The sequence below is a fragment of the Cyprinodon tularosa genome, unplaced genomic scaffold, assembly GCF_016077235.1.
Source record: "Cyprinodon tularosa strain WSP-4 unplaced genomic scaffold, ASM1607723v1 ctg81, whole genome shotgun sequence".
Taxonomy (NCBI): Eukaryota; Metazoa; Chordata; class Actinopteri; order Cyprinodontiformes; family Cyprinodontidae; genus Cyprinodon; species Cyprinodon tularosa.
The window spans coordinates 72,643-97,802 of NW_024039574.1; the positions used below are offsets into that span (position 1 = coordinate 72,643).

The 25,160-nt window shown below is 43.2% G+C and overlaps 1 protein-coding gene across 1 annotated transcript in view; it reads right to left on the reverse strand.

The window, feature by feature from the left end:
* Positions 1 to 25,160, reverse strand: part of pkd1a (polycystic kidney disease 1a) — a 103,125-nt gene that overhangs the window by 18,174 nt on the left and 59,791 nt on the right. Inside the window, 17 exon segments of the mRNA XM_038271915.1 lie at positions 1,824 to 2,019; positions 2,112 to 2,376; positions 3,047 to 3,218; positions 3,942 to 4,260; positions 4,387 to 4,469; positions 5,941 to 6,255; positions 8,026 to 8,170; positions 8,256 to 8,408; positions 9,061 to 9,220; positions 9,603 to 9,819; positions 9,913 to 10,228; positions 11,940 to 12,080; positions 12,207 to 12,359; positions 16,393 to 16,526; positions 16,529 to 16,542; positions 16,922 to 17,364; positions 24,820 to 25,119. Of these exon segments, the coding sequence (XP_038127843.1) occupies positions 1,824 to 2,019; positions 2,112 to 2,376; positions 3,047 to 3,218; positions 3,942 to 4,260; positions 4,387 to 4,469; positions 5,941 to 6,255; positions 8,026 to 8,170; positions 8,256 to 8,408; positions 9,061 to 9,220; positions 9,603 to 9,819; positions 9,913 to 10,228; positions 11,940 to 12,080; positions 12,207 to 12,359; positions 16,393 to 16,526; positions 16,529 to 16,542; positions 16,922 to 17,364; positions 24,820 to 25,119 (3,526 nt within the window).

Consider the following 25,160-nt stretch of genomic DNA (forward strand, 5'->3'; position numbering starts at 1 on the left):
CCATATACTATGATAATAACAACCGAAGCGCGGCTGCAAACAGCCACTGATTTACTGTGTAAAAGAATCAACATGAGGGACGCATGAGAGGATCCACTGGTTCTATCTATTAGAACAACGTTTTTTATTCTTCATTCTCACCTGCTGCCAGGAGATTTCACCTAAATAGATACATTGATTTATTACCATTCAAGAAATAATCCTGTAATCTTTTCACGGTAACAACAAGTATGGCAAGCCATTTTGATATTTACTAGTTTTACTTAATATGTATTCCTGATATCTGAAAAAAACAAAGAAAATTTCTCTTTGTCTAAATGACCGTTTTAAACTAAATTAAATTCTCCACATCTAGGATAAACATTCTGGATGTGTATAAATTAATTTCAGATCTCCATATTCCTAATATTACTGGTTATTATTTGTATAATTTTAACTATGAAATTTTTTCTTTCAGATATCATAAATGCATTTACAGGCATGCTGATGAATGTCAGAACGGCCACTTCAAATTTGTAAACATTTCTAGATATATATAACTTACTAGTATAATTATCTTAGTAGTATCCTATAAGTGTAATTTTTTTTTTTTACTTTCTAAAATTCCGTTTCTGCTGCAAAAATGTAACTTAGAAAATATATTATTACAGTTAGGTCTAGTAGTGTGATTTAGATCAGGAAGAATCCTATTTTAGGGACCTAAAAATGGAACAACAGAGAGGTGAGGGTTTTTAATAAATGTAAAAATAGCCTGCCAGAGCCCACAACATATAAACATACGCATTAACTGGAGCAACAATCTTCTCCCTCACCACCTTCCTCTACTTTGTAGCTGTAGCTCTGTTTCTGTCTTCAAAACACATTCTCCTTTTTTATTTTATTTTTTTTTGCAGTTCTGTAATCAAATCTCTAGTTCCAGTGGGGTGAAAGATTCACTTCCTGTTGCCTGTTGTCATGGTGGCTCATCCAATAGGTGCTCGGATAATGGCTTTTAATACTTGTTGCGCACGTGTTTACCTCGGAGTGGACCCAGTTAAAATTGATTGAACTAATTCATAGCAGCCATTGTGAAACTGAACACTCAGAGTTCCCGACTTTAAGCTAGATCAATTTAGAGTTGCAGCTTTGAATATGAATTTTTCATGAAACGGACCCCAGGTAAGTGACTCACATGGATAATCATCTACCGTCAGATTATCGTGGTCATTTACCTGTGTTTCTTTCTAACCAGAGTGCCAGTGATGGCTTGTGCCCCGCCTCCCTCGCAGCCGCTGAAGATCCACAGCTTTGCATTCTGTGCAGTTTATCTTATTGAATCTTTTGAACTTTCCTACTGTCTGTATTGAATTCTGGGTCCTACATTCTGAGACCATTACAGCATGAGGCCCAATGAGTCGATGCAATCGGCTAGTTTTCCTTAGATAGCTTTGAACCAATCTGACTGTATGGTCTGAATGATTTGTCTCTGTTAAGGGCCTCGAGATGCCATATGCTGTAAATTGATGCTATTTAAATAAACTGAATGGAATTGAATAGATTTTTTTATGAGTTGTTGTAGAGGAGGTTCTAGAGGCGTAAAACAGAGCTAGAACAGAGCCAGCCTTCTTTATTAGCTTATTGAGGTTTTTTTTTTTTATACATTAGCTCTGATGTTGTTACCCCAGCAGATGAGTGCAGAAGATATCACTCTCCACAAAATTCTAATAGAAGACATGCACCATCTTTTTGCAAACACTAAAAGAGATAGGCTTTCTGAGGAAGTACAGTCTGCTCAGTCCTTTCTTGTAGATATTGTGGGAATAATAAATCATTTTCATTCTCACCTGCCCCTCTGCTCCAGCCAGTTTTGACTTGTATCTCATATTTGAAGCACCCGTTCTGGCCGCAGAGTGGTACCACACCTGCTTGGCGAAGATCTAACTGATCCAGTTTGTGCAGGATGGCTGCAGCCACAATGTAGCTCAGCAGTCCAAGTATGCACACCAGCAGCACAATCAAGCTTGGTGCACCTGACTGCTCCTAAATACACAGGAAGGTGTAATAAGGTCATAGTCTGAGTCGTATTTTTAAAAGATATTTCCCAAAAGTAAGCGTTTTATTGTGGTACTCACTGGCATCTTAAAGCTAACGGCATTGCTGGGTACAAACAGGCCTGCTGCAAAAGAGGTGAGGTGTCTTGTGCGGCAGACAGCTCTGCTGAAGTTGGTCTCTGCCAAAGGCACCATACCGTCTGTCCTCCACTGCTTCTCTGCCTCACTGAAGTACTGACACAGTGTGGCAAACACCCCCACCTCCAGGCGAACGCTAGCAGGCTGTGAATCAGGGCTGCATGGCGTGCTTACATTGATGAAGTAATCCTGAGTAGTGTCATAGGACCTGGTAAAAGCAGCACAAGTGTGAGAAAATGTCAAACTGTTTGCATCTTTTCTACTAACTCCATCATGGTAACACTTTGTTCATTGAAATGCAATTTGCTGTCTACATGGAAAACATCAGACCATCCAGTCTGGTGAAAAGCTTAAGCTGAGACCCCTATAGGGCTGCACCAGGTATATATCACACCATGCAATATCAGTACAACAGTATATTTAAGCATAATCATCAGTGAGTTGACTGCAAACACAAAGGACAGACTTCATGCAATATTTGTCAACCTTACATATTTTATTTGCATAACTGTTTACCTGTAGATGTTGCATTTGATTAATTGAATGGACTCTAAAAGCTCCTTCATTCCCACATCACATGTTTATATTTCAATGACTTAGTTTCTAAAGCTTACAGAGATCCGTCGGCTTCCTATTCAATACTTTATTAGTTAGAATTGATGCTTCATTTCAATTGTAAGCCATGATATCATAAATCAATAAGTTCCTGATATCTTGCTACACAAATAAAAAAGAAACACTACAATACCAGCCATAAATTGGTTGGATTTCATGTATTTTGGATCCAGGAAAATTCTGATGTCATAAAAAATGGAACCAGGCAAAGAGTTCTCCATGCAGATAAGGGTAATAAAATCTGGTGGTGAAGAGACTCTTACTCTGGTGACAGAAAGAAGGTGTACTTCCTGTGGTCCTGCCCTCTGGTCATACTGAGAGTGATACGCTTTCGGTCCGTGCAGTTGAACTCATTGGGTTGCTCATGGGAGTGGAGGTAGGCGTTTAGGAAGGGCTCCTCTTTCACCGTTTTGTCTACATCATTCTTGTTGGCTTCTGAGAAGGAGTAAAAAAACAAATGCTATGATTCTATCAAAATAATAACTTGAAATAAAAGAAAATTAAATTTAAACTTGGACAGCGGAAAGTAGCACATGTGAAAAAAACAGGTCAGGCCTGAGCAAAATATTGTCTTGTTAAATTTTAAACTTTAAAATACAAAAATAAATGAATTAAGTGAGTAGCTTTTGCTTGCTTAACAATAAACAAAAGTAGTCAGATCTATCTATAGAAATTTGATCCTTTAATAAAAGAAAGGTACATTCTATAATCAGTTTCCAACTTGATTCTTACTATTTTTATTTTATTTTATTCTCATCAACAATAGTAGAATGCAGAGTGTGCTTTGTTTAGCTTTACTGAATAAGAATGTGTACCTAACTCTGTGGGAGAGTAACTGACTCTCTGTCTTTAGTCCCGTTTACCACAGAATTAGAGAGAAAACACAAAGATGTGGCAAGATCCTTAAAACTGATTGCCAATGTAAAAATTGAAGAGAAAACTCAACTAATGCATAAATATTTTGGATTTCTGACAGTACATCACAATTAAGTCCCGCTTATATAGAGAGAGCAACATGTCATTGTCATATATTGGTGAAAAGAGGAAAACTGAGCCCACAAAGCATGATAAAAAAAAGAGATGAAAGGAATGTCCTTCATGTTAATGAGAGTCAGGTTTTAAGAGCTTCCTCAGGTTGCTCTGTAGGTAGTTGCTCACCTTCTATAGACGTGAAGTTGAGCTGCACAAACAGGCCTGCCTGTCGATTGCTGTTTCCTGCACTGACCCTAACAACCACCGAGTTGCAGCGGCTGACGTTTACGGCTCCGGCCAAGGGGAGGCCAGCGGTGCCAGGACCCTCAGCACCTGCTTCCCCACTGCAGCTGCTGTTGTTAATGGCAACAGTAATGGCCATGCTGTCATCGAGGCCTGAGATGGGGATGTGGGTGCCATTTTCTGTGCGAAACTCCATGGATGCCACCTCAGTGGAAACAGCGTAATTGGAGATGTAGTTGAAGGGAAAGGGATTGGACTCCACCTGTGTAAAATTGATGTGAATGAGGGCTCAGACTGCTGTGATAATGAGACACTCTGTTGGCATTCTGCTGAGCTCTTGTTCTAAACACGCTGTTCATCTTGAGTATAACTTGGTACTTTTCATTACCTGAAAAAGTAGCTGCAAGATGCTGTTTCCTACTCTGCCAAGACTTTGGTTGAAAGCTCGAGGGATGGAGAACTGCTGGCATTCTGGGAGAACAAAAGATGATAAAAATTTACCAGCTCTAGAAAACAAAAATACAATAGATCACAACTGGATTAAAGCAACCTTCTTACAAATACTTCCATACCCCTGGAACCTTTTACCTCTTTTTACTTCACTTCATACTTCATGTTTCCATGCAAAGTAGTACCTAATTATGAAATGAGCGATAAGTAAGCAGCTGTACAGACATGTAATAACTGCTGGGAGGAAGGCTTTGCATTAACTTTCCTAAGCACACATGTTGCAGCAGTCTTTCTAGCCGCAACAGCTTCACGTTCGGGATGGGAGACATTTTCCAGCTGTGATTTCTATTTTTGACAAAGGCTTTCTGTGTATCTCACCCCTTGAAATGTTTACAAGAACAAAGCTTTTTCTCAGCTATGGATAAGCTGCTTTAAACAAACTACACCACAGCAAATGGCGGGTGCGACTACAGTCAAAGAGCAGCCTTCCATCTACTAGATGCTGAAGCCATCAGGTTTCCCCTGAGGGATGTTGTGTTCAGGTAATGTACTGCATACATTGTCTGCACAATGAGAATGTAGGACGGGAAGTTTAAATTTTGGTTTGATCTGATCAGAGCATCTTTTTCCATAGATTTACTGTTTCTGCTTGCATGGCGCTTGTCAGGTGGTAAGCAGGATTCTTTATTGCTGCCTTAGAAAAACTCAGCAACCTATCTCTCTTCCATAAAGGCTAGTTTGTAATAGGCAGCCCTTTTATCTCTTCTTTCTTTCGTCTTTTCTACTTTTTTTCTGTTTTTCCTTTCCTGTTCTACTGACATTGCAGTCTCCATATAATCTGTAAAACTCCCTGGATAATTATAATAAAGCAATTTACAGGCATAAATCAAGCGGAACACTATGGCGATAGCCGTACTGCTCCACTTGTGAAAGTAAAATCTGTTGGGCTCTTTTTGGCATCAAGACAAGTATCCTTATTGCCACATTGGCTGACAGGACACTGTTAAAGAAAAAAAAATGCAGGACCAATATCTGTCTTGTTAAGAGATTGTCATTGTAGTGGATTTTAGGGTGCCTAATGTAGGCGCACACTAAACCTTTCACATTATAATAATAACTTCCATTACAGGTTTTATTTGGATAAGGGGATTCTCTTTTCCACTGTCACCACATACTTGTAAACATACTTGGATTGCTACAATGGTGACAATTTCAAGCTATTAGTTGGGAATCTATAGATATTTAGAAAAACTATAGCCTACCGGCACAATTAAAATTGACTTTAAATTATGTTACAGAATCGATTGTTAAGGTATCTATTTATATCGGAATCTGTCTATTTGCCTGAATTAGTTCTTCTGCATATTATTCAGATCAGTTTCATGTTCCAATGCTTCACAGTGTTAAGTCAAAATATGACAAAAAAGTTAGGGGTCTAAATACTTGCAAGATGCTTCTACCAGTGCCTCACATACTAAACAAGGGGGCAAACCTGGGCTGCTGTTGCCATGGTAGCACAGGAGACTCTGGGGGTCGGCCAGTTTTCCTGTGGCAGCTATCTCAGCCCCCCTTAGGATCAGTGGCTCCTCGTTGGGGACCCGGGCATGCATGAGGATGAGCATGAGGACAGAGGACAGGCTGTAGGCCTTTGCTGCCACATGCAGAGGGTGAGGTTCTGGTGGGAAATGTGGGGCTTCGATCAGGAGGTTTCCATGTTCATCAGGCAATGACGAGGATGAGGAGGGAGAAGGACTATCCACATAAGTATAATGGGAGGCTGATTGGCTGACCTGATGAATCAGATCACCTGATGAGGAGAAGAGAAAGTTAGAAAGTTAAAATACATTTCCTGTATTTCCAATACCACAGAACAAGGCACAAAAGACTTTTATTTTTTGATTATACAGTATTTTCATGACCATAAGGCGCACCGTACTAAAAGGCGCAGTCTCAGTTATGTTAGTACAGTTACTGGTACATATCCTCTACTACGTTTAAATACCTCTACTGCATATTTAAAAATAGAGCGGGAGCAAAACTGATTATGATTGTGCTTTATTCATGTATTTATTACAAAGTATTAATCAAACCTGGGAGCTGGCTGTGAGACAGACACATCGCTCTGATGACACAGAGCGCTGTGATCACTCCTCTGAAACAGTTTATTGACGCATAAATTAACTTAAAATGCAGAAATCTGCCGACAGAATATGTTCGCTTTTATTATCCTGGTGCCTGCAGTTTAGATTGTACCAGTTAGTTCTGACGCGCGGCTGAAGCAGCTTTGCTGCTCTGCCTGCAGGCACCAGGATAATAAAAGCGAACATATTCTGTCGGCAGGTTAAGTTAATTTAGGCGTCAATAAACTGTTTCGGAGGAGCGATCACAGCGCAATCTTAGTTTTTGTTGTCTTTTATTTTGCTTTGACTTTTTTCCACTTCAAATAACAAAAACAATCCAAAATCTAAAAAAGTGAAGGAAAAAATCAAGAAGGAATTTAACAATCATCAAAAGGCATACATCTTTACCATTAATCAAGTCCTGCCATAAATCCTGAGTTAGATTTAAGTCCAGACCTTGACTAGACCATTCTAGGATGTAAATATGATCTCATTTATTCAGAGATGGATATCTCTAGACCTCAAGCCTCTGTATAGAACATAAATGCAACTGGTAGGTCTTAAGGACTGGATTTGAAGAGCTTTGGTCTAAATCAAAGCATTATAACTTTGTATGTTTAGGTTTGTTGCCCTACTGGAACAATCTCCACTTAATTCAGAAGCCCCATTAGAGATCTTTAAGAGGTTTTCTACCAGAAAGACCCTGTATTTACTAATAATAAAACTCCTCCACTTGGGCGACAGTGGCGTTGGATGTTGGAGTTTGCCCTGAAATCAAAGGGTTGATTGTTCAAAACCCGGTACCGGCTTTCAGTGTCCTTGGGCAAGACACTTCACCCGCATTGTCTACTGATGGTGGTTAGAGGGTCCAGTGGGTCCAGTGTATGGCAACTTCACTTCTGTCAGTGAGCCCCAGGGTAGCTGTGGCTACAATGTAGCTTGCAATCATCATTGAATGGGTGAATGACAGAAAGTAGTTTAAAGAGCTTTGGTCAAGTCCTCTGACTTGAAAAAGCGCTATATAAGTACAGGCCTTTTACCATTTAAAGAAAAAAGATCCCTAATGTTTAATGATGTCTCCACAATATGCTGTCATGGGGAAAGTGCATTCATGCTGATTTACAGCACAATTGTTTTTTATTTTTATAATATTTTGCATGTTTAGTTGATCCCATCTAACTAATGGGCATCTTCTTCCACATTCTTACTATATTCTCTGCAACTTTTGTGACAATTTTGAGGTATCAGAATGAAGAAGATAAATAGAAATCCAGCCCTTTACATTTTTTTCTTTACCATCCACTTAACCATTATCTGCTAGTACCTATTTAGTGATTGTCCTAATCAACAGCTATGAGAGCTATAAATAAATACTTTCAAGCTGCAATATTATTCGTTATAAAAATTGTGAAAAATTTTTGTGGAATATAGTAAACTGCTTTGGTTTTGCCACTTACCCATAATGTTCAGGATGTTATCAGCTATCTCAGTCGGGGGGACCATGCCTTGCTTGGTGTCCGTCTGCAGAATCTCCAACATCGACTCCAGCTTGTTCAGAGTGCTGTTCTGACATTCCTCACAGATAAACTCCCGACTTACAGCCTAGAAAAGCAGACAAAAATAGACCATATATCTTTCCTGATTCATTCTTTCTCTTCCCACAGCCCTCTGATCTCATGCAGCCCACCGTGCACTGTGCCAGGGCGGCAGATGTCTGCTGGATGTCGCTGAACGTGTTCAGGTCAAGAGCAGTCAGGGCTCTGGTGATGTTGCTGCGGACTCTGACTCTGTAGTCACGCTCATCTCGGGACACGCGTGAAGACTCTCTGGTTTGTTCATACTGACAAGCACACACACACACATATGTATGGATATATATTTACAGTACAGACCAAAAGTTTTGACACACCTTTTCATTCTAGGGTTTTCTTTATTTTCATGACTATGAAATTCTCACTGAAGGCATCAAAACTATGAATTCAACACATGTGGAATGATATACTTAACCAAAAAGGGGTGAAACAACTGAAAATAAGTCTTATATTACAGGTTCTTCAAAGTAGCCACATTTTGCTTTGATTACTGCTTCGCACACCCTTGGCATTTTCTTGATGAGCTTCAAGAGGCATTGACCTGGTCTCTAATCTGAGCTGCTGTTAACCTGCAATTTCTGAGGCTGTTGACTCGGATGAACTTATCCTCTGCAGCAGAGGTGACTCTAGGTCTTCCTTTCATGGGGCGGTCCTCGTGAGCCAGTTTCTTTGTTGCACTTGATGGTTTTTGCGACTGCACTTGGGGACACTTTTGCCAATTTTTCATTGACCTTCATTTATTAAAGTAATGATGGCCACTCATGTTTCTTTACTTAGCTGCTTTTTTCTTGCCATAATACAAATTCTAACAGTGTCCAAACTTTTGGCCTGTACTGTATATAAATGACGTTGTCAATGGTCATAAAAACACGTCATTCTGGGTGAATAAGTGTTGCTTACTTCATTTAGCACTGTAATGAGAGCGAGCGACAACTCTCTGACCCTTTGCGAGTCTCCTTGCTCTAGCAGCTTCTTCAGTTTGCTGTCGGTGATCTCAGACAGCCAGTGAGGAAGACTGCTGTACTCTGGGGGCAGATCTGGCAGCACAACCTCTATGGTTCTGGATAAAAACACAAAGTAAAACAATTCTGATAAGCTGAGCTTTGGGGCTTTTTATTCCATTTATTTCCACCTCTGCATTCTCCATAGTTGTTCATAATAAAGTCTGATGACATGATTTATATAAATAATTTCTATCAAAAGGACCTTTTCTAGAGTTGGCTTGATGATAAAGAGGAACAATCTTAACAGCTTTTGGAAAAAAAAGTCCCAAAAGAAAAATTATAATGTTATTGATAACAATAATAATAAGTTCTGCTTACTTTTTAATTTCTATGTTAGAGATCAGACACAAAAATATGTGGTTAAAAGTCCAAAGCTAAAGGCAGATTTAAAATACCAATTATCTTGTCTTTTCTTTTAAACAAACAAAAGGTAATTACTTATTAAGTGCCAGACAGGCAGCTCCCTCATAGTCCTCCACTGTGATGGATATGGACACACGGTGTCGTGCTGAGCGGAAGCCTGGTGGGAGGAACGCTGAGTGCTCCGGATTGCTGCCTTTGTAAATGCAGAAATCCTCGCAGTAGTCTTCCCTACAGCGTGTCACCAGCAGGCTGTACAGAAAGGGGGTTTCTGAGACCCCTAAGTCACTGTAACCTGCACACAGAGAGAACATGAACTTATTAGATTTTTAAACACAGAATGAGAGCAAATGTGTTAATAAAAATAAAAGCCTCCTTCTAGTCCAACCTGAGCAGTTGAAATGCACTTGGTCCAGCAATGTCCGGATCCTCCAGTCATCTCCAACCCCTGACAATATTCCTACCTCCCCTGCCGCTGTAAGGTGACACTCACCACCTTCTGGGGGCATGTTTTGGTGTAGTATATAAGACGCCGCTCCTTCACCATCCAAACTGCTGTCTGTTACATGCAGCGTGAAGATATAGGATACTTTGTCCCTAAGGACGCCCTTCCGCAGCACAAGATACATGCCGTCGCTCCCTGTGGTGGTGGAAGAGGAGTCCAGGACCAGAGTTTCATTGTGCAGCGTCATGGCGCTCCATCGCTGAATAACACAGGGTAAAAAGCAATAAATAATCTGAACAATCATAGAGTTGGCTGAGCGTGGAACAACAAGAGCGAGCAACAGAGACTACAGATTGTAAATTCAAGTATTTTTTTCAATCTTATATTTTATCCTTCCATAATAATTCAGAGGTGGAAAACACTTTAATCATATTCTATTGTCTTCCAGACTTTGTAGCAACCCTGAGGGACAAGGAGCTCGTGAGAAAACAGATCATTTTACATCCAAGCTGATTCAGACTCATGCCAAGAACAGCAAAGCCAATTGTGTACAGAATGGAAACTAAAGCTGAGTTTAAGAACTGACCCATATTATTGCTCAGCTGACAGCAGCCAGCTGGTCTGGAACATCTGAGTTCCAGCATCTCAACCAGAGGTTGAAATGGTTTCCTTATGTTAGCTGAGGTATAACATATCCTCTGTGGCTCCACTCAAGATTATGATGACCTCATTTACCTCAAGCCCTCACAAAACTACACAGAAATCCCAAGAGAAGATGTAAGAAGGAAGAAAATGACCTGGAAAAGCTGCCGTCACACTGGCAGCACATGGATAAGCACATGTTGCACCCTGACCATATTTTCTGCATATATATTCAGTAGTTTATTAATATGTTTAATATAACCATTATGTGTTTAATTAATTCTATTGTTTAGAACAACACATCTAGCTACTCTTGTTAAGGGACATCTGATCTGGGCACTACGTCAACGTTAGTGTCGGGAGTAGGGATGCACTGATCCACTTTTTTCACATCCGATACGATACCGATATTTGAAGTTTAATGTCGGCCGATACCGATACCAAAAACAGCACTGAAATATTACCTAAAAAATTGTTTTATAGTGTAAAAAAACCCCAAAAAACTGGAATCATTCTTCTGTGCATATGATTTGATTTCCCTTTTCTTTGATAAAATAGGAAACAACCCAAATATAAATGTTATGACTTATTTATTTGAGAACTGTGCACAAAATCTTAAACCAAAAGTTCTCTGACTTGATGGAGATTAAAAAAAAAGTGTAATTATCATTATCAAGTATCATCTATGTGATTTTTTTTGGCCTTTATACTGTAACGTGGAAAATATTTCACTTCTTTCCTTTGCTTCCATCAAAGTTAGCCGCTTCCCGCTGCTTCCTTTTTGTTTGCAGAGTCCAATAATCTCAGCATGTTCCTTGTTATGAAACTTCTGGAGGTGTTTCATTAAGTTGGTTGTGTTATAGTTAGAAGATTTAACACCGCCCCTCGGAAAATTTCTCCCACAAATATTGCACGCCATTGGGCAATATGGCCGTGTTGTGTTGTTGCGCTGCTAACATGACGGCAGAGCATAGCATAGAGTCAGAATGAATAGATCTGCCCCTATATCAAGTCAATTGTCACAGATACCGATTTGTTTTTTTTTAATATCTGGACCGATACCGATAAAAATATCGGATCGGTGCATCGCTAGTCAGGAGTAGCCAGAAAGGAGAGAAGAAAAATTGCTAGAGGGTGATGGTTAATCTGTCTGTCCATGCCATGCTGCTCCAAAAAAAACAGAAAAAAACATGTCATGTCGGGCAAAAAAAAAAGTGTCAAAAGCAAATACGGATTCCTTTCTCTTTCGGGAGCACAAAATAAATTTGCAACACATATTAGGACACTCTGTGTGCTTCTGCCTTCATTTAAAATGTGTGTGTTTTTACCCCTCTGTGAAATCCCTTGCAGTTGTTGCAGGTTCCTTTGACTAAGAAGCGGAAGTTCTGGCTGACCTCGTAAATGGAATGGGCCGTGCAGGACACGCACTCCAGAGACACCATGGGAATGGAGCCGCTCTGCACAAGCACCTATCACAAAACCCAAATGATAATAATAAGAGACATGACTCTGTACAAAATGTTTATTTTAATAAAAAAAATGCAGGGCAAGGTTAACGCTGATGATTTTCACTTGTACTTTACACGTGGACTTACAGTCTGAGTGGTGGACTCTGGTGGCATGCCCTCTTTGCTGATAGTTAACTTGAAAGTGTACTCAACATCTGCCTCCAGCTCGGAGCCGGAGATTTCCAACACAGGATCGCTTAAGCCAAAGCTGAGGTTCAGGGTAGCACAGTGGTCTGCAAACTAGGAACAGAAAGTTGTTTCAGTTCTTAGTTCAGTTTGTTTCAATACAAGCAAGAGCAGTCGTTGGAATAAGTCAGCTTTCCCTAACTTATGGAAAAACACACTTATTGGAATATAATAGCTGTAAAATAACGTAATTTTGTGGCTGACACCACACTCCTCTCTATCAACAGCGTGTCTTTCTGTCTGCGTGTGAATGTGTGCGACACTGTTAATGTGGGCTGCGTAATGGTTAGGGGTGTGGAGCAAAAGCACTGGCTGTGGAATGCTGACTATATCCCCGAACAGTTATACAATCTAAATGCCTGAATCTGTGTTCAGCTCACATAAACAAACACACACTCTTTAAGGCTATTTTCCTTAAGAGTTTAGTTTTTTTAGAGTTTAGCTCCATTCTACTGAACACATTCTACTCGTTTTCTGCTTAATGCTTCACAGTTCCGTCCACCGAAGCAGCAAGAAACACCAAAAACATGAAAATCAACACCAACTAACATTTCAGAGACACACTGACAGACATTTTCTCTGTTTGACGTCAATGCTTCTCAGCAGGCAGTGGTTTATCCAAAGCGTCCTTCTCTGTCCATCACAGCTCTGCTTTGTTATTCTTCGCTCTTACAAGCTGAATTAAAATAAATCCGGAGATTTGTTGAACAGTTTGTGTGTTGTTCCCAAGGGCTTAAGTCAAAGATAAAACAAAAAAAACAAAACAAAAAACACCAAGAGAGTCTAAAGTGATTTACTGCTTTGATTCAACAGATAACAATACAATATTTACAGGCAATTATAAGCAGCCACACTTAGGAAAATACTCCCTAAGTAACCAACAATGCGTTTTTGGAGTTTTAAGCTTGCATTTAAAGTTAATCCCAAAATTTATATTTTCATTTTCAAAATGTGTGTTTTGACATTAGGTCAACTAGGGCTGAAACAATTAATTGGATTAATTGGAATGAATTGATTATTTAAATAATCGTCAACTAATTTTGTAATCGATTAATCGTTAACTGAAGTATACAGACACTAAATCATGCTTTTAGCTGACAGAGCAGTAAGCAGAGCAGTAATTATACCAACATTGTAAATAAAAAAAACCCAAACAAATAGAAACATTTTGCATTTTAGATAGAAAAATATTTTTAGTCTTTCAATATGCTCTATCCAGAACTCATGTGGAAAAGTTTTTGTTTTACGTGGTTTCATTTCATAAAAAAATTCTACTCTATGCAATTATTAATCCATTAATTGAAAAAAAAGAATTCGACAAATTCATTGATTTGCAAAATAATCATTAGTTGCAGCCCTAATATTAACATTTTCGAGTCCTGATTTGCATCTAATAAAGAATCTATGAAGAAAGATAAAGATTGTGATGATGGAAAGGAGCCCTTCCAAAGATAACAGGAGAAAGCAATTTAAAATATAACATTAATATCTCATTTATCTTATTATATTGTATAGTTGGATGTGTGTATATATCATGTAAAACTGTAATGAGAGTGTGTAACAAAAGTAATTTCCCTCTGGGATTATTAAAGTATTTCTGATTCTGAGATTATTCAAAACATATAGACTAAGCTCAATGAATTAGAACTCCTTAAGCACCTGGCTACCTTGTCTTTTCTCAACAGATGTTTATCTTATTTTGTATCTGAAACAAAGTTTTTTGGTTTGATGAAAAAAGTAAAGTCCAAGTTTTACACTATAATAACTTTAATTCTAATGATAACAGTATCCCACTTTGACATCTTACTTTATCTTTTCTTCACCACCACATCTAATTCTGCTGCTTTAAACTGGAAACTTTCAAGCACTCAGATGCAGAAAAAGTGTAGTTTTTCTTATGCTAAACCTCACATCAAATGTACAGAATCACTACATAGTCCTGCACCAGATTAACTAGGCCACACCCATTTCCATCTAAATGCATTAGTCTTTTGCTAAGTTAAAAATATGCAAAACATTATAACACAAAAAAATGACTGCAACCTCTAGGAGTGTTTTACAATTTAGAATATCATGGACTTGGACAACTTTATTGTCATTTTGTATAAACAGAGTGCATACAAAATTAAATTTAGTTTTGTACAGCTCTCATCACATTTCCATCTTTTAAAGTGCAGCAGTGATCAAATGTTAACAGTACGGGAGAAATTATATATATATATATATATATATATATATATATATATATATATATATATATATATATATATATATATATGATGTGGTTTTGCAGTGTTTTGGTTTGGTGTTGTCAGTTTGGTGCAGAGTCTGAGACATGATTCAGTTTTTTTCAACAGTTCAGCTGTCTGATGGCGGTGGGGAAGAAGCTGTTCTGGAATGTGCTGGACCTTTATCGACTGCATCGAAGTCTCTTCCCAGAGGGCAGCAGGGAGAACAGTCCGTGGTGGGGGTGTGAGGGATCATTTATGATGTTATGGGCTCGGGACATGCGAGGCTGGGATGAAATGTCTTTTATAGAGGGAAGAGGAGCCCCGATGATCTTCTCTGCTGTTCTCATCACTCTTCACTTTCTTCCAGTCTGAGATGCTGCAACCTCCACACCACACAGTGAGACAGCTGGTCAGAACGCTCACTATGGTGCTTCTCTAGAAGGTGGTGAGGATGGGTGGGGTCAGGTGGGCTCTCTTTATCCTCCGCAGGAAATACATGCGCTTTTGTGCCCTTTTGACCACTGAGGTAGTGTTTACAGTCCAGGTGAGGTTGTCAGTGATTTGCACCTCCAGGAATTTGGTGCTGTTGACCACCTCTACAGCTGAGCTATTGATGACCAGTGGAGTATGGTTAGGACGGTTTTTCCTGAAGTCAACAATGATCTCCTTCATCTTCTCCATGTTCAGGATGAGGCTGTTATCTTTGCACCAGTCCACCAGCTGCTCCACTTAGTTCGGTCGTTGTCGTCTTTGATGAGGCCCACCACCGTGGTGTCGTCTGCAAACTTCACGATGTGATTGGTGGTGAACCTGGGAACGCAGTCATGAGGCATCAGGGTGAACAGCAGGGGGCTCAGGACGCAGCCCTAAGGGGAGCCTGTGCTTATGATGAAGACACCAGAGGTGTTCTGTCCGACCTGGACTGACTGAGGTCTGTTGGTGTGGAAGTCTAACAGCCAATTGCAGAGGAGTGCATTGAATCCCAGCTGTTTCAGTTTTCCTATCAGATGCTGTGGGATGATTGTCCTGAAAGCTGAACTGATGTTTGAGATCGGCCTGTTTTCCAGTGTAGTCCTGTTTCTCTGACTGTGACTGGCTGGATGTGCTCTCTTCATCCTCTGAGATGGGAGCTGGCTCAGAGCTCGTCTGTCTGGCTGCGTGTTTCCTGGATGGGGCCGCCTTTTACAGTTGCCTTTTTATCTCTGCTTCTGTCACCTTGAACTCCAGTCGGCCTCGGCAGATGGCACTGAGTCTGGAGGTTACTTCCTGTTAAAGGGAGTTTTTCCTCTCCACTGTCGCTACAAGCATGCTTAGTGTGAGGGATTGCATTCAAGTCAATTAAGTCGATGCAACTGATTAACTGGTCGATCAACTGGTTTTCCTTAGATAGAAAACTTGGATTAATCTATCTGACTGGATGATCTAGTGAACTGTAAAGTCCCTTGAGGTGACATGTGTTGTGAATTGGCGCTATAGAAATAAACTGAATTGAATTGAACTGAAGTCCAGGAACAGCATCTGCAGGTGGGTGTTCTTCTCCTCCAGGTGTGCCAGGCTCAGGTGGAGAGCAGATGAAGGCGAACTGGAACGGGTTAAATGTTGGGGGAGACTGGAGACGATGTGTTTAATTACTGTTCAGGCCAAAACACAGACCTTGCACTGTTTGAAGGGAAAGCCTTTGCAAAGTCAACAGCAGTGCAGGTTGAATGATAAGCAACAGAAAAAAATGGACGTGAAAAACAGTTGAATGGAATATACCACAGATGATCTTGGAATTCTTTCTGCTTGCAGCTCTAGTTTTGTTTGTATATTAGCAACCCACTGACACACAAGTCTTGACATTTTTAGGCAAATACCTTAGATGTAGTTTCACACTCCCATAGATAATACAGTGGAGACTGGTTGTCTGGGTCCATGTTGGGGTCGTAGGATTGCTCTGCGCTGAGCTGCAGGTCCTGAGTCCTGGGCCAAACCCTGTGACTTCCCCCTCGATAATTGGCTTCAACCTGATAAAAAAAAAAAAAATTGATCAAAATTTCAGATAAAATAGAGAGAAACTTGCTAATGTGCAGGAGTGATACATAAAACCTTCCAAGGAGTAAATGTTGTAATAAGCAATAGGACATTTTTATTCTGCACATCAAGGAAGTCTTTTTCTTTCAAACTCAAATAAAACTGAAAATAATAACTTACAGTATTTGAAAAAGTAGATACTTTGTAACATGGATGGGGTTCGCTTCTTCCACTTGGTGGAATTTGCAATCAGGGTTTTAATTTATTCTCTTTCAAATAAAAATAAAACAAACAGCTGGAGGCCATGCTCATCTCCTCTACTCTCTATAAGGAACAAAGACGCATAAATATAAAGGATGTTTTTGTACTCACTTAGCAGCCACGATACTGAGTTCCAGATAAGCATCCTTCCTTAGAGGCACACCTTCATATGCCAGAGAAAAGACTAAGCAGTAGTTCCCTGCTGCCAAAGCCCTCTTCGGCAGCAGCAGCTGTAGCCGCTGCACATCCACCTCCACAGGCAGGCGGACTGCTTCACTGGGAGGAATCTGAGACCTCAGGTTGGGGGGTAGAGGGCTCTCTCTCTCTCTCATTAAATCTTCACAGGAGGACTCTGGAAAAACCTGCCATAGGTAATGAGCTCTGTAGTGAAAACAGCCCTTTAAGTCCACTATGGCTTCTGCTGAAATAGGCTGAGAACGCCAAAGAACCAGGCGGGACTGAGAAATCTGAACGTCTGGCTCCTCACAGTCCAATTCTCTGATGTTAACCTCCACGTCGCCCAATTTCCAGCTCACCTGGTTACTGCAGTTTACCTGTCAGGGAAGGAGAAAAGAGCTAGTCAAAAAAATAACAAGACAGAATTTACATTTAAACATTCCAATCCTTCAATCCTTGAAATTTAAAATGACCAAAATAGACTCTTAAGTAAACATTTCACCTTTAAGAATTTTGTTACAACACATTTCAATGTGTTTTAGTGTGACCAACAAAAGGAAGCACATCATTTTGAAGCAGAACTAAAGAAGTACAACACTGTGAAAGCTTGGCTTACATTGGTGTTCAGCCCTATCGATATTCTGCCACTCCTAAATAAAATCCAAAGACACTTAAATAGTGAAAAGGTTTGACTGTGTGTAGCTTAAGGGGAACGGGGCCTAGTGGTTAGGTCATTGGGCCTGGAATCCAGAGGTTCTGAGTTCAAGTCGTACTCCCATGGACTGACACTCTGGTTCCCTGAGCAAGACCCTTAACCTCAGACTGCGCACAATGGCAGCCCACTGCTCCCCAAGGATGGGTCAAATGCAGAGAGTGAATTTCGTTGCTCTGTACTTGTGACAGTGTAATGACAATAAAAACGCTGGGGGAAAAAAAAAAAAAAAAAACTTCACATGAGTATTAAATCAGCTGTTTTATTGGGACCTCATAGGATTTCATAGTACGTTAGTGAACAACAATAGAAAAAAGCATTCAGCTCAGAGATAATTCACACACAGAGTGCTGTTTTATCTATCCTCTGAAAATGGAGAACAGTTAACCTAAACTCTAAACCTAAACCAAGCCGGCGAAAATGTGACATTCTGTCACAATTTTGAAATATTAGATACCCTGACCACACCATCCTAACCAAAACTAAATATAAGAACAAAGTAGAAGATAAAAAAGTCAAAAGATAACTCATGTCTCTGCTGATAAAAAAAAACAAAAAAAAACAATACCATAGCATGATGCTGCCATCACCATGTTCTGGAATATTGTGGTCCCAAACATGGTGATGGCAGCATCATGCTATGGCAATGCTTCTTTTTTCAGCAGAGACATGTATTATTTTTAAACTTTTTTATCTTCCACTTTGTTCTTATATTTGGTTTTGTCAAGCCTGTGGTTCTACTTTTAGCTAATTTCGTAGTTTTGAGATTCCTAGTGCTCACTTGTGTTGTGGTCTTTAGTATTCCATGAACGTAGATTGTGATTTGCCCTGATTAGTTTCTACATGTAGGCATTCTGTTTAGTACTCCAGTTGTTTTACCACATTTCCCTCTGCATATTTCCATCAGAGATGAAACTCAGTGTGTTAATTAGACCCATATGTGCTCAATCTAGCAACCAATCTCCTCAGTATAAAGATTCCCAGCTATTCTTTGCTGGTTTCTACTGTTGTGCTCGCCCTAACTCATGTTTTCAGTTGCACCTTGTTGTTCCATGTTCCTCTCATGTCCTTAAGTTCCTAAGTATACATCATTACATTATCGTTCCGTTATGTTTCCTACTGTGATTGGTGCACCTCAAAAATTACAGAATAAGATTGTCAGAGATGATAGGGAGGTGGAAAGGACTGGAGATTGGGGCTGAGTTACATTCTGACACAGCAACAACCTTAAATATGGGAATATTTTTGATCAAATCAAGTTTATATTACAATAACGAAAGTTACGTATGTAACTACGGTTCTATGAATCCCGGATGACCGCCAGAGGGCGGTGCTGAAAGCACTGAATGTTCCCTTCGGGCATGCGCAGTTCGAGTAATTATACCAACAGAGTCACACCTGTGACACCGGATGACCACTCAGAAGCTATATAGCCTGGTGTCATCCTTTGCTCTGCTCCTACAGAATCTTCTCGCAAAAGCAAGGATTCTGAGTGACAGAGAAGCTCTGGCGGTCATCCGGGATTCATAGAACCGTAGTTACATACGTAACTTTCGTTCTATTTCATCCCTACTGACCGCCAGAGGGCGGTGCTGAAAGCACTGAATGACTAATGCCAACGATGTCACAAGGAATCCTGAGCACATACCTCACAGAGGAGGCCCAGCAGAACCTTGTAAAAGGACCTGACCCAGGGGATGAGGGGCAGCCACATTGACACTGTAGAACCTGGTGAAGGTGGTTGGGGAAGCCCATGAAGCAGCAGCACATATAGCTTCCAGCGGAACCCCTCTCAAAGCAGCCCAGGAAGCGGTGACGCTCCTGGTGGAATGTGCTCTCACACCGACTGGCAGGGAGCAGTGACCTGCAGCGTAGGCGTGGCAGATGACACTCACAATCCAATGGGACAGACGCTGTTTAGAAAGAGGACAGCCTAACCTTGGACCCCCATAGCATAGGAAAAGCTGGTCCGAGCGTCTCAGATTGGCGGTGGCTGCAATGTATGCCTCCAACGCTCTTACTGGGCACAACAACTCCGACTCATTCTCAGTTGTACCAGATTGAGGCTGAAACCGAGCGAGCCGCAATGGCTGGTTACGGTGAAAAGGAGACAACACCTTAGGCACAAACGCAGTATTAGGCCACAGGGTAACACCAGAGCCATCTGGATTCCACCTGATACACCTAGGGCTGACAGAAAGAGCATGTAGCTCGCTGACCCTCTTAGCTGAGACGATAGCCATCAGGAAAGCAGCCTTGCAGGAAAGCCACTTGAGTTCTGCTTGTGCCAAAGGCTCGAATGGAGGGTGGCACAGAGCTGTGAGAACCAATGGCAGATCCCAATCTGGGGCTCGTGGGGCTGGCCGCTGGCACAACCTACGAGCACCACGCAGAAAAAGTGAAACCAGTTCATGGCGCCCCACTGTACGGTTGTCAACAGTTCGGTGAAGACATGAAATTGCTGCAACATACACTTTAAGGGTCGAAGGAGAGCGGCCCTTATCAAGGAGAGACTGGAGGAACTCCAAAATAGTGGGCACCGAGCAGGAAAGCGGGTTCTCATTGTGGGCAGAGCACCACTGAGAAAAGAGGCGCCATCTGTTAGCATACTGCAGCCGAGTGGAGGAAGCCCTAGCACTCAATACGGTGTGTCTCACGGTGTCTGAACACCCAGTCAGCCTCCCAGGGGCCATGCCCACAGCTGGAGACGTTGAGGGTTGGGGTGCCATATCTGTCCCCCCAACTGAGACAGCAGATCCCTCCTTGCTGGAAGACGCCATGGAGTACCGTGACACAGACTCCAAAGCAGCGGGAACCACGGCCGCGCTGGCCAGAACGGAGCTACCAGCAACACTCTGTGGCCCTGCTCGAGAACCCTCCGTAGAGTCGGCCAAACCAGTGAGTAGGTGGGGCAGAAGGCACCTGAGGGCCATGTGCACAGCCCGCAGCTCCAGCACATTTATGTGTTCGGTGCGCTCCCTTGGGTCCCAGAGACCCCGAACAGCTCTGTGTTGCCACACGGCACCCCAGCCCATGAGGCTGGCATCCGTGGTGACCACCTCCCTTCGACACACTACTAGCCCCATTGGAACACCACTGGACAAAAGGGTCCCGTCTCGCCAAGGAGCTAGGGCATGGAGGCAGCTCCTGGTCACCATTAGCCTGCGATGCCTGTGCAGCCTGGCGTCTAGGCGAAAGCTGTTGAGCCATCGCTGCAAAGGACGCAGAAGGAGCAGCCCTAAGGGCACGACACGAGTGACTGATGTCAGTTTGCCCAGCATTCGCAGGAAGGTGATGTAGGGAAACTCCCTGCCCAGTCTGAATCGACGGACAAGCTGGAGTATGTCGTCCACCCTGTGAACAGATGGACGGGCCATCATGGTAGCAGAGTCCAGATGCATCCCAAGAAAGGTGGTTGTCTGAGATGGAACCAGACAACTCTTTGCCAAGTTGACTTTGAGGCCTAACATTGACACATGAAGTAGAAGCTGGGACGTATCCCGAGAGGCAGCTACCTGAGAGGGAGCACAAAGAAGCCAATCGTCCAGGTATGGCAGAATCCTGACTCCGGAGGCCTGTAGAGGAGAGAGGGCTGCTTTCACGCATCGAGTAAACACCCTAGGGGAAAGGGAGAGCCCGAATGGGAGCACCCGGAATTGCCAATGGCGCCCCCGATAGGCGAACCTGAGAAAACGGCGATGTTCTGCCACAATAGGCACGTGAAAGTAGGCGTCTGTCAGATCTACTGATGTAAACCAATCTCCCGCCACAATGGTCTGAAGGACCTCTGTTATGGTGAGCATGTGGAAGGGAAGGACCTTCAGGTACCGATTCAGTCCCCTTAGATCTAAAATGGGGCGAAAACCGCCGGTCTTCTTGGCCACAAGGAAGTATGTGGAGTAGTAGCCTCTGGGTTGCTGCAGAGGATCTACAGACTCGATTGCCCCCTTGCCCAGGAGGGCGGAAAGCTCCTGGTCTAGTGCCTGAGATTTCACCGGGTCTGTGATGACAGTCATCTTGACCCGGTGTGAGAGGGGGGGCCGCCGTCGGAACTGGAGCCTGTAGCCATTGGTTAAGGTGGCAACCCATGGATCTACGGCATGAGCAGCCCAGAAATTCAGCTGCTGATGGGAAAAATGTCCGACGGCTGGCCCGGTGGCATCATCTTCTATCCCCACGGCCCCTGGGGGCTCTGGGGGGAGGGCGTCCAGGATTTGAGGCCCGGGTCTGTCTAACAGGGCGGCAGACTGGCTCACGAAAGTCCCTTCTCGGTCTCTGCCGCACATCATGGGGATAGGAACCAACAGGTCTGCCACCAGTCTAAGGTCGTGGCTGAACGCTGGGGGTAGTGGCAGGGCGGCCCGAACGCTGGGGAAAGGCAGGTATGCTCCTGCGAAGGCCGGAAAGCTGCTGGCTAGTCTGACGTGCCCGAGCAGTCCGTTCCAGCGCCTCCAAGGCAGCTGATCCAAACAGCTCCCCTGGTACAACCGGGACACCCCCGAGGGTCCTACGGCATGCTTCAGTCAGAGGAGACTGTGCCAACCAGACCTGTCTACGAGCTTGGACAAGGAAAGACATGACCCGTCCAAGCTCTCTGGTCATCAGCGCGAAGGCCTGCAGCGCTGCGTCACTATAACCAATCGCCGCACTTGCACCACCAGTGTCCTGAACAGATGCAGACAGGGCAAACATGAGGTGCGCCAGGGAATTGCCAAGGCGGCCAGCACGCGCTCCTGCATTGTACGCCTTACAGAGGAGGTCATCTGTAACCCGACATTGAGTCCGCGGGCACCGGACATCAGGACGCAGGGCTTCATCTGGTGACACAATCAGTGAAGCAACAGCTGGTTCAATTGCTGGCATACGGTCCAGGCCGGCCTTCACTGACTCATGCATGGCAGCTAATACACGACCATCCGAGGAGAGACGCGACAGCGCTCTCGGTTCCCGCCAACAGGCGTGTAACTCCTTCAGGTACTCCTCTGATGGAGGTACAGAAAAAGGAGTAGGAGCCCTTCCACGTCTGAAAAAAGCACTGCCAGAGCTGGATGCCTCTCCTTGTGGGAGTTCCAGCTGCAGCTGCTTCAGGGCCATAGACATGACCTCCCGCATGGAACCGTCACCGGCCTCTCCAACCGCACTCTGAGATGAAAATGAACCAGCCTCAGAGGCTTGAGAGGACCCTGCCTCCTCCTCATCTCTAAAATGAGAAGCGGAGGCAGCCAGAGAGATAACGTCATCCTCTACAACCAGCTCGGGCATTGGTGGGGAAGAGAGCCCAACCACTGGGAGCGAGGGATCAGATTGCCGTGTCTGCAACAAGGACTTCATCTCTGCCAGCTCTGCTGACAACTGCTCCACCCTTGTGGACAGGCCCTGGTCAGGTTTGGCCCGCTTCCTCCGGGGGAGGGGCACAGATGCTGTGGTCCCACCACGGCGCTTAGAACGCTTGGGGGGAACCACCTGCCCAGAGGGCGGAAGGTCCGAGCCCTCCTGGGGGCACAACTGGGCCAACCGGGCCACCCTCACTGCATGGGGCATAAAGCTGCAGTTCATACAGGGGTTCTCAGACAGCGCCTCCAAAAGGTGCTCATGTCCAAGGCAGGTAGGGCACAGGTCGTGGCCATCCTCTGCCTGCAGGGCAGCCCCACAATCTATGCAGCTGTGAGAGCCATCCATGTCGAAGGCCGACAAGGCTTAAAGAACAGAAAGTTATCGAAAATCGGGAGAGGGGGCGCAAACGCAGCCGTCACCAATTACAGCAGAGAAACGAAAGAGGCTGCGAGCACAAGGCAGCCGATACTGGGAGAGGGGGCGAGAACCGCTACCGTCACCAGGTATAAAACCAATAAACCAAAAAAGCTAACAACGTTAGCTGTATGGAAACCTAAGTTGGAAGTAGGAGCGAACAACGCTGCCGTCACCAATTATAGCGGATAAAACAAGAGAGGCTGCGGACACAAGGCGGCCGATACCGGGAGAGGGGGCGAGAACCGCTACCGTCACCAGGTATAAAAGCAATAAACAAAAAAAGCTAACAACGTTAGCTGTATGGCAACTTAAGTAGGGAGTAGGAGCGATAAACGCTGCCGTCACCAATTAAGAGAGCAGACCAACGAAAAGGCTGCAAAAAAAGGTTGATATTGGGAGAGGGGGCGAAAACGCTGCCGTCACCATTTATAATTAAGCAGACCGATGAAGAAGGCTGCAAACAAACCAAAAAAGGCTAACAACGTTAGCCGTCTCCAACTTCGGCAACAAAGTAGACCACACTTGGTTGGGAGAGGGGGCGAAAACCGCGGCCGTCAGTAATTATAGCAGCGCAGACCGGTGAAAAAAAGGATGCAAAAGTAGGGAATATACTGGGAGAGGGGGCGAAAACCGCTGCCGTCACCAGGTATAACACCAACAAACTAAAGAAGCTAACTACGTTAGCCGTATATAACTTCGGCAGTGAAGTTATTCACACTGGGAGTAGGGGCGAAAACGCTGCCGTCACCAGTTCGGAACAAAACAGCACGAAGCTGTAGGTAAAAAGCTAAAGTCGTGAGCCGGGAGAGGGGGCGCGGACGCTACCATCACCAGCAAACAACTCACTTACCTTCCGTAATCTTCAGAATCGACCCGTTGCAGCCCTGGGAGGGCGGAGAATAACCGCAACTCCGGTCAAGAGACAGGGGCTTCAGACAACGGGGAAGTTAGCGAACCGCTTGCGAGAAGAAAAAAGGAGCAGAGCAAAGGATGACACCAGGCTATATAGCTTCTGAGTGGTCATCCGGTGTCACAGGTGTGACTCTGTTGGTATAATTACTCGAACTGCGCATGCCCGAAGGGAACATTCAGTGCTTTCAGCACCGCCCTCTGGCGGTCAGTAGGGATGAAATAGAACCAGTCAAAGTCAAACCCTAAATGCAATAAAGATTCCATCCCTGCAATTTAAGCTTGAGCTAATTTCTGAAACCACACAATAAACATTTCTGTCTAAACTTGAGATCAGCTCTTTTCCTTCTACCTCATAATGATGTGCTTCTTTGTTATAAAAAAATTAAGTTTGTGGCTGTGATATAACAAAAAAAAAACTATAGATAAAAAACTGTTGGAAGCATAAGGTTATACATACCTGGACCTGATAATGTTGCGCATTACTGTACTTATAGTGAACAGGGTCGGTGTTGTTGTTGGCTTTTACAAAGCCATCCCCAAAGTCCCATGTGCAGTTCACTGGGCTAGATTTAGGAGTAATCGAGACCATAAAAGTGATTGTCTTGTTGATGAAAGTATCCTGCGGCATGGCATACAGGTTAGTAGAATTGATCTTTGTCTGCACTTGTATGCGCTCGGTGATGTTCCGACAATTTATGCTATTGAAAGCTCCCAGATAAATAATCAAAGTGCCTGGTTGTTCCGGGGTGTAAGACACCTAAAATCATAGAGATAGACAAACAATTAAGTGGGTTAATA